The 10,162-nt window shown below is 34.6% G+C and overlaps 1 protein-coding gene across 1 annotated transcript; it reads left to right on the forward strand.

The window, feature by feature from the left end:
- Positions 1-8,042: 8,042 nt before the first annotated feature.
- LOC111998150 (xylulose 5-phosphate/phosphate translocator, chloroplastic) lies at positions 8,043-9,622 on the forward strand. Its single transcript, XM_024030253.2, has one exon. The coding sequence runs from the start codon at positions 8,192-8,194 to the stop codon at positions 9,488-9,490; it is 1,299 nt and encodes a 432-aa protein (XP_023886021.1). The 5' UTR covers positions 8,043-8,191; the 3' UTR covers positions 9,491-9,622.
- Positions 9,623-10,162: the final 540 nt, after the last annotated feature.

The raw sequence follows: 10,162 nt of genomic DNA on the forward strand, positions 1-10,162 counted from the left end.
ACATCTGAAAGCATAATAAAGCTGTATGAGAAAAATTAGATAAAAATTTAAACTCTTAATCTAACTCAACAACGTTGAAATAAATCAAATCAAATCTCCTGCTCCTCATGTCCAAAAACTAGAAACCCAGAAAAGTTTAAACTTTTTTGAGCTGAGCTGAACTCGTACTTTTATACGGCCTCTGCTTGGGGAGGATATGTGTTCATTATCAATTTAATCCCGCTTTACGTGCTCGTGCTTTTGGTCACTGGACGATATTCCATGAGGTTATATGTTGCCTATAATTCTATGTATGTAGTGGGGATGTTATTGGCTATGCAGATTCGCTTTATGGGCTTTCAACATGTCCAGTCTGGGGAGCTATGACCGCGATGGGTGTCTTCTTCTTTATGCAGGTTTTCTATTTGTTGGATTAGCTTATCTCAGAAAAGTTTAAACTTTTCTAGGTTTCTAGTTTTTGGACATGAGGAGTTTCAATTTTTGTTGTTTAAACTTTTATGGGTTTTCTACTTTTCTGGGTTTCTAGTTTTTGGACTTGAGGAGCAGGAGATTTGATTTGATTTATTTGAACGTTGTTGAGTTAGATTAGGAGTTTTAATTTTTATCTAATTTTTCTCATACAGCTTTATCATGCTTTCAGATGTATAATTAGTTTATTTGTGGTTGAGATGATGTGTTCAAAAATAAGTTGAAGTTCTAAGAAATTGCATAATATTTTTTACTAATAGCACATTTTGATATTGTTTTCTCTTGAATTTTTATGTGTTTTATGTTTTGGGAGGAGAGAGACATAAAAATTGTGCAAAAATACATATTTAACCTTCTTTTTAATGGAGGTGGGTAACAGAGCCTTAACAGAGGAAATCACAAGTGGGTAAAGTGTCAAAATTGAAACTACGGGTAGGCAAATCAAATTAGAGGTAAACCACAAGTAAGTAAAGTGTAATTATCCCAAAAATCAAATATAGAGTGAAGAAAGGAGAGACAGAGAAAGAGAGATAGACAAAAAAATTGATAAAAAAGAGGGAGAGTCAAAGAAATGAAAGGTGAGAGGATGCCACGGTGGGAGAAGTAAAGGAGGAAGATTTTTTGTTAATGAGACGTGAGTAGCAACAGTAGCAACATTAGGTAGTGACAATGGGTGGGGTCCATGGTTTTGGCAAAAAGTTGTAGAGATATGTAACTGAATTATGAGTCCAAATAGGTGTTTCGCAATTTTTGAGTGATGGTGAGATTTGAGTAGGGAGTTATGAGTTTTAGGTTTGAATTATGGGTTTTGAAAATTAAGTTATGAAAACTCAGCTACCTCTAAACCAAACAGGCCCTTAGTAATTTTATTGAAAAAATAATAATAATAATAAAATTACTCTTTCCTGTTTCCTCTCCCTTCCCGTTGTTATTTTAGCCACTAACAAACAAAAATCCACCCGCATCCGGAGTGGGTTTCTATTTATTTATACCAATTGTGAATAGTTGGTTCTCATAGTTGTTCAAAGACATGAGAACCAACAATTCACAAGGATGTACAAAAATGTATTATTTTAATGAGGAAAGAGAGACAAAAAGGTAGAGAAGTAAAAAAGATGGAAGAGAAGAGAGAAAAACAACATTTTTTTTTTTATATTATTTGTTGGTATAGTTTATATTATTTTAATGAAATATAAAAATAGAAACTGTGATATTGGGTAAGTTGTAAAATGGGATAGTAAAATAGATAAAATAAGTTTTGAACATGCAAAATAGACATTTTTTTGCATCCCCGGATGCTAATGCTCTTAGGGAAAAATTACAAATGACCCAATAATTAAAAGGAAAAAAAAAAGGTGAAAAATGACCCAATAGATAAATGCGAAGCAAGTGCTTTTTTCCAAATTTAAAAATAGTCCCCAAATGTGCTTTTTTTCCCCATTAAAAGATAGTCCCCATGTGGAAAATAAATAGTCAACTATCATATCATTTAAAATTTTATGTGTAAATTGTAAATTACTTCCTTAAAGTTTGGAGATGTTTTGATTTTACCTCTTGAAGTTTCAGAATTTGTATTTCACCTCCTAAATTTATATTTTGAAACAAAAATTATGTGGCATCATTTTTTTGATTGAATTAAACATGCATGGCAAACTTATATGGCTCTTAACAGAAAATATAATGGAAAAACTGCTAATTCAAACAGAATATATCTTTAAAGGGTGAAATCCAAATTCTAAAACTTCATGGTACAAAATCCTTAGCACTCCCAAACTTTAAGGGTGTAATTTGCAATTTAACCAAAATTTAAATAACCTAATAATATGTAATTATGTATAGTATTAGATTAAACAAAAAACAAAACTAAACAAATAAATTTTAATCGTGAAATGGCAAAATGAAGAAGATTAGGTTTCCCCTATTGGTTCTTAGGTGTTGTAATCTTACACTACTAGTTGTGTTTTTATTTTTAGTGAGATTATATTCATTTTAAGTAAATAATGTTTTTTTACCTTATGTTGATTGCCACTTTTGACAAAAAGCCCAATAGCAAGAAGAAGCCCAACAATATGAAGAAAATGGGAAGAGAAAATAGTAAAGTAAACCCAGCAAGCCGGAATGGCAGAAATAATGGTCAGCAAACTCACAAGAATAATAAGTGGTAAAGATGAAGTAAATGGGCCTAGGAAACCTAAGGAACGAAGTAGTAAACCCATGGGAACAATAAAAGATAAAGAGGAGGTAAATGGGCCAAGGAAGCCCAATGAATTAGTAAACTCATTGGGTTGGCTTAAAAGCCAATAAGCCCAAAAAGTTATAAGAGGTAAAGATGTGGTAATTGGGTCGAGAAAGTCCAAAGGATTTAGCAAAAGCCAATGGGAGTAAAAGATGTAAAGAAAAAGCAAATGGGCCGAGGAAGCCCGAGAAATGAAGTGGGTTGGCACAGTAGGAATGTTGGCCAATAAAACTCAAAAGAGGTAAGGATATGGGAAATGGGCTGACACAGTAGAAATGCTGGCCAATAAAGCCCAAAAGAGGTAAGAATGTGAAAAATGAGCTAGCACAGCAAGAATGTTGGCCAGTAAAACCCAAAAAAGGTAAAGATATGGAAAGTAGACTGGTAAAAGCATTAGCTCGAAAGCCCACTGTTAATAAGGAAATAAAAAAAAGGTAATGATATAGCAGGAAGAATGCAGTGGCATGGCAAGATCCTTAGCCAAAAGGCCCACAGTCATAGGAAAGAAGTGGGCTAGGCAGGAAGGAGAGGGCCTTCACCTAAACAATACCCAATCCAAAGAAGAGATAGAAGGCAGAAAACATGAACCCCAATGCCCATTTGTCTTTCACACAGCAAGAGTTAAACACCTACTAGAACGTATAATAGAATCAAACAAACATGAAGGCAATAGCAACGGCATAGAGGCCAGAAAAGTAATGGATTCAGACAGAAGTGAAGTATACACACAAGGCCCAGGCACCACCTACTCATACCCAGCTAATACATGGGAGGTGAGTCACAGGTCAAAGATATGAGAGGGTGTAGTCTGGCAGTAGGGAGAAAAAATGAGTCTATTTTGGGGTTCTTGCTCAAACGTCTCTGGGAAGAAATATTCTGCTAAGATGGCATCTCACCCAAAAGAAGTAACTATGAGCTAGAACCACTAGATGCATGCCATAGAGTTAGGTAAGGGAGAGGTTTAATCCTTATCCAGATGAGAGTAGTGAGAACAAAGAGAGGTAAGAGACAAAACAAGTCATTTTTTTTTAGGAATGAGGCATGGCACAACCAACATAATGTATTGGTAATGGCTGGGTAGCCGATAGGCTAGTAAGTAGTCTTAGAAGGACGCCTACAACAAACCAAAAGCAGTTGAGAGGCAAAAATGGTAAATCCTGTCATGGAAAACAATATAAAAGGAAGTAGTTGTGAACTGTGAAAGAAGGGAACAACCACAGCAAGAAATAGAGATAGAACAACAAAGAAAAAGAAAGAAAAGAAAAACACAAAAATCAAAGAAAAGCATGAGTGATAAGAATAGAGACATGCATCAATAGGCTACCCATTTCTCTCCCTCTTGACAAACTCACTCTTTAAGAAGTTAAGAATTAGAGTTTAAGCCCACTAGATGCATGCAATAGAGGTAGGTGAGGGAGAGGTTTAACCCTTATCCAAATGAGAGTAGTGAGAACAAAGAGAGGTAAGAGACAAAACAAGCCATTTTTGTTTGAGAATAAGGCGTGGCACAGCCAACAAAATGTAATGGTAGTGGTTGGGCAACCGACAGTGTGTAATCTCTATGGCAAGAGCCTTCTCTAAGGTTACCCACATTGGAAATCGGTTGCCTTTTTTGGACTTGTGTTTGCTGAAAAGCTAAGCTCATTTCTTTGGCTGACAAGTTTTACTTTTTAGTTGATGAATGATTAACTTGTTATCTTATTATTGAATTATTTGCTGTAATCTTGTTATTCGTGATTGTATTATTCTGTCGCGACCTTGTTATATTCCTTTGTTATGTAATTTAGGCGATAGTGTTATTCGTAAAATGTTTTAGTTATTTTGCCGTATTGTGTTTCCTGCTATAATATTTATAACAATTATTCCTGTCGTGAGCGCACTATACATTTAAGAGTCCTGCCAATGCGTGTCCATATTGGGATGGCCCAACTTGTGTACAAGCTGGCCTAAGGTGTGTTTCACTTAGGCAAGTCCCAACTCTCCTACCTCAAAATCACAGGCCATGGTACAACAGAAGAGATCAAATCCCAACAACACAAAAGGCCCACCACACCTTATCTATTTGCTGTAAACTCAAGTTTTGGACTTGATATGTAAGGAAAAAGGTGTATACCATAAAGTTCTCCTTACTATAATGGATTGATTATATTTACATTACCAAACTGCCCAATCCAATGCTATCCAACCCAAAACTATTTGATTTGTGTGGTGGTCTGGACAACTGCGGGTTTCTAGTGAAAATAACAAACAAAATCAATTCAGATGGCGAGTTAGGGGGTTTGAAAACAAATGGACCCAACCCATCAAAAAACAAGTTCCAAGTTGGGGTTTTTCAACCTTTTTAAGCTATGGTTCCTTACTTATTAGTCGTTTGTCAGATCTTGGGTCTTCACTAATCCTTAGATTGCAAGCCTTAGGTTTGTAGATTTGTCATTCTACCATCATTGTGGTTACATCACAGGGTTGCCACTCGCCAATTCATCTCCATCACTGTAAACTGAATGTTGTGTGAGTATGTGTGTGTGTATCTCATAGGTTTGATTTTTTATTCTCTCCTCTTTCTCTCTCGTGCATATAGATTTGAGGTTTGTGATCTTGTTTGTGCTATTTGGATTATGTTTGTGTTTGTGTATTGTTTTGGTTTGTGTTCTTTGGGTTTGATCTCTTTGTCTCAAGATTTGTTGTTCTCCTTCATACCCAAAAACACCAAATGAATCCAACCATTGTCCACCTGAGCTCAATCCAACTCGACCCATGGTAATTGGTGGTCACCAGCAAGTCTCTCCTTATACTACCCAACATAAGCGAGTCAATTTCAGGTTGAGTCCAAAATTGACCCAAACCAACCTGTGAGCAACCCTAATTTATATCATGATTTTCCCTTTACAGTTTACACTATTAATATTCCATTTTCAAATAAATTTTAGGTATTGTTTATTTGTTATTCTCTTGATACTTGATTCATTATTTGTAGTTTTTATTTTCACTATTGATTGAGTTTATTAGGTTTAATTTATACTAGTTTGTCCCATCAAAGTGTTATCAAAGTTAGCAACTATGATTAAATACACAACATTAGATTATTCAATGTGAAAGTTGTCTTTTACTATTATTGGAGCTTTTTTTACATGTGATCACGTGTCGGTCAATGAAGGACTAGTCTTACTAAACCTAGGTTCAAAGAAGACCGATGACTACCAATGCTTCTCTTCAGTTTATAAGAGAACTCAAGACCAAAATCTAAAAAGCAAAATGTGAGAAATAAGTGAACTTTAATTCTCTCATCAAAATTAAAAGCATCTAGCTATGAGAGGAAAACAAAATAGCGAGTGTCCAATGGTATAATGAGACTGATTATTATTTTTCTACAGGAAAGATACAATATAATAATATTTTGTTAGAATTATGGTTAAATAATTAAATTTACCATTACCTAAAAACTTAAGTTTCTGGGATAATAGGTAATTTAATATGGTATCAAATTTCTCTCTCCCGCCTCCACCGATCTCAAATTTGTGTGCATGTGTGTGTGTGCGTGTTTAAGTTCTCTTCTTTATCTTATTTTGTGAACTCCCGTTGACTAATTCCCTTCCTCTCAAATTTCTTCAAAGGCAATTTAACCCACATTTTTTCTCTCCTCCATGTCTAACCCTCATGTCTATTGATATAACGTTTCTTTTATTTATTTATTTATTTATTTTAACTTTCTTTTACTAATTGTATTTTATGGACAATCTATTAAGCATCAGACATACAACTTACCTTTTACTTGATCTCTTTATAGTAAAATTGTGCATTTTATTGAGCAACAAATCTTCAATATTATTGCTTCTAATTGTCCTCCTATACTTTGGACTTGTGATGATCATTTTAAAATTTTCCTAAGGCACATCCATCATGGCTCTAAATTAGTGTGTGCATAAAATTTAAGTGAAACTCGACGAGGTTCAAGTAAATTTTAAGCAGAGCAGAATTCAACTGTTCAAGTGGATCAAAATTTTAAAAGGCCACATCAGTAAATGTGACATGGAACTCCACCTTTAAGAGTTAAGTTTCACCTACCACTGTGCACCCTTGGTGTGGTGGTCACTCCACAAGTATAAATGCTTGTGGGGTGTGGGGACAAGGATCAAAATTCAAGTCTCTAGGAGGGAGTTTTACACACATATACACACACATATACACTTAGATTAGGTTAGAGTAGAAATTATATCTTGTATATAAAAAAAAAAAAAATAAAAAAAAAAAAAAAGAGTCAAGTTTCACTTAAAACTCAACTCTCCCTAAGTTCAGTTCAAACAAGATTATATTTTTATACAAGTTTCAAAGAAAATAGTTTGGCAAAACAAATTGCCAATTTTTTTTTTTTTTTGGGATAAGGGGGGTGGGGGGGAGCTGGAGAGAGAGAAAGAGTACTTCTATTTATTTTATATAGATTTTTTGTTTTATTTAGATATACATATTTGCTTACTTATTTTTTTTTTTAGGATACTTTATTTGTTTAAAACATTGGACTTTTGGCATGTCTTAAAAGAAGAGGGAGGTTAACTCTTATAAAATATACATAGTAAGAAAAAATGTGATTAATATTTGCTACTTTGGAAGAAAGTGTACAATTTTTATAACTACACAATATTTTAACAATAATGCAATGAAAAAATAGTTTGGGTAAACTCCATTCACATATTATGAGAATTGAGCTAATGACAACGAGGTTCAAAATTTTTTCGAAACTTACAAATTTGGTCTTTAAAGCTAACTTAGACCTAAAAACAGTTAGGTCAATTAGTAATTTTTTTCAACTATTTTAGGGATTAAGTTGACTTTATAGACCAAATTAGTCAATTTTAAAAAGGGTAATGGTAACGAGTGCCCTTAGAATAATAGTTAACTATCTATTTTAGGAAAGTTTTTGACACCACTTTTAAGATAAATGAAAAAAAACTATCAAAACATTAATTGTTTTTTTTCTTGAGTAATGCTATGTCCACAAATTATTTTACAATATTTTTCAAAATATTGATGTGGCAAACTTTTTATTAGTTTTCATTTAAGCTCACTATTAATATCACTTTTTTATTTACTAATAATTACTCATCACATCAGCAGTTTATAAAAAATTTTGTAAAATAGTTTATATCTCTAGTATTATTTTTTTTCTTTTCCTATAAAAACTTTCTCTAAATAAATTGTTAATCATTGCCTTAAAACTTGAATCTTGATCCTTGCTTTCTGCACTCTATAAGTACTTATACTTGCAGAGAGTGACTATCGCACCAAAGATACACTATAATTATTTGAAAACGGCCCTTCAAAACAAAAAGTGGGAGAAAAAAAAAATCCGGAGCAATATCCAAACGATACCTTCATTGAAATTCTAAAGCGTCCTTAGCCACTGAAAAATTTCGTCCTCAATCTTCAGATTCTTGCTTTTACTTGCAGAATCTCTGTCTCTCTCTTTCTCTCTCTCAACCAAAGCTACAACAAATGGTTACTTCGAATCTCATTAATAACCCATCCTCCACCTCCACTGTCACTTTCTCCAAATCCAACCATCAATACCCTATAAATGCTTGTCCACTTCTCAACAACAGAGCTCTACACCACCTATCTGCTCTTCCCACCAAAGTCTCCACCTTTTCCAAATTCCATGGCTACCCACTTGGCCTTTCTTCAACTCACAACTCTCAGGTCCATGATTTAAGCTCCAAGTTCAGCCATTTGAGCACAGTTTATGCGTTCACACCTGGGTTCTCACCAAAACCCATATCCCATATCCCCAGAGCAGCAACAGATCCAGAAGCCAATCCTGAAGCTGAAAGTTCTGTTCCAGAACTCAACACCAAGCCTAAGTCCAAGTCCAATACCCTCCAGCTTGCAGTTGTGTTTGGTTTTTGGTACTTCCAGAACATTGTCTTCAACATATACAACAAAAAAGTACTAAATCTCTTCCCATTCCCATGGCTCCTTGCTTCTTTTCAGCTCTTTGTTGGCTCTATTTGGATGTTCATTCTCTGGTCTTTAAAGCTCCAACCTTGCCCAAAGATTTCTAAGCCATTCATCATTGCATTACTTGGACCTGCATTGTTCCACACCATAGGCCACATCTCAGCCTGTGTTTCATTCTCAAAGGTTGCTGTTTCTTTCACTCATGTCATCAAATCCTCGGAGCCTGTCTTCTCTGTTGTGTTCTCTTCCTTCCTTGGGGATACATACCCTTTGCAGGTCTGGCTCTCAATTCTTCCTATTGTCCTTGGTTGCTCATTAGCTGCTGTTACTGAAGTGTCTTTCAATTTCCAAGGCTTGGGGGGTGCTTTGATTAGCAATGTTGGCTTTGTATTGAGGAATATTTACTCAAAACGTAGTTTGCAAAGTTTCAAGGAGGTTAATGGGTTGAATTTGTATGGTTGGATAAGTATTATTTCATTGCTGTATCTATTTCCTGTGGCAATCTTTGTTGAAGGGTCTCAATGGATTCAAGGGTATCACAAAGCTATTCAAGCTGTAGGCAAACCATCCACATTATATATATGGGTGTTGCTATCTGGGGTGTTTTACCATCTCTATAACCAATCGTCTTACCAAGCACTTGATGAGATTAGCCCTTTGACATTCTCTGTTGGAAATACAATGAAGAGGGTGGTGGTGATTATATCTACCATTTTGGTGTTTAGGAATCCGGTTAGACCTCTTAATGCACTTGGATCCGCCATTGCGATTTTCGGGACGTTTTTATATTCTCAGGCATCAGCTTCAAAGAAAAAAGGGAGTGAAAAGAAGGTTTAAAAGGAATTCAGATGGTCTGCTCAAAGTTTCTGATTCTTTTTTGTCTTGACAACATTTGAGCTACTCTTATAGTTTCTGTTGTCCAAGTTTCCAAGAACTATGAAATTTTAATAATGTCTCTAGTTTCTCTTCCATACTTCCTGTCTATGTTTCTATCATTATGGATATGTTACTTGGGTTGATCTTAGAATTGCTAAGTTGCCAATGATCATTGACAGGAGAGAATTGAAAAATAGAGTGAGAGATGTGCCTCATTCTTTAATGGACCCAATTATAAGAGAGGCTTTCTTGTTTCTTAATGGCTAGTTAATCATGATTTGAGAACTCAATTGACACTTGGTAGTTAGAGTGAGAGATTTGGCTGCATTTTTTTGTAAATAAAATCATAATAGGAATCTATATGAAATGTTAGTACCTTAAAGTTGAATTATTGCTTCTCCTTTCAGCTCCAGGTCTTATTCGTCTGTTTCAGCTTTAATTTGACATCCTGGTGAGCAAAAATTTTCTTATGCTCTATCACATTGTTTTTTACTTTCTGAGACCGTTGGTATTCTTAGGATTGGAAGATCTAATTATTTTTTCTTGTAGTTTTACATTTATGTTGTTTAGTATTTTATCTTATTGGTTTCCCAATGCAAATTTGATTCCTTGTACTTCCAATACTGAGTGAGC

Source organism: Quercus suber, unplaced genomic scaffold (assembly GCF_002906115.3).
Source record: "Quercus suber isolate HL8 unplaced genomic scaffold, Cork oak 2.0 scaffold_7, whole genome shotgun sequence".
Lineage (NCBI taxonomy): Eukaryota > Viridiplantae > Streptophyta > Magnoliopsida > Fagales > Fagaceae > Quercus > Quercus suber.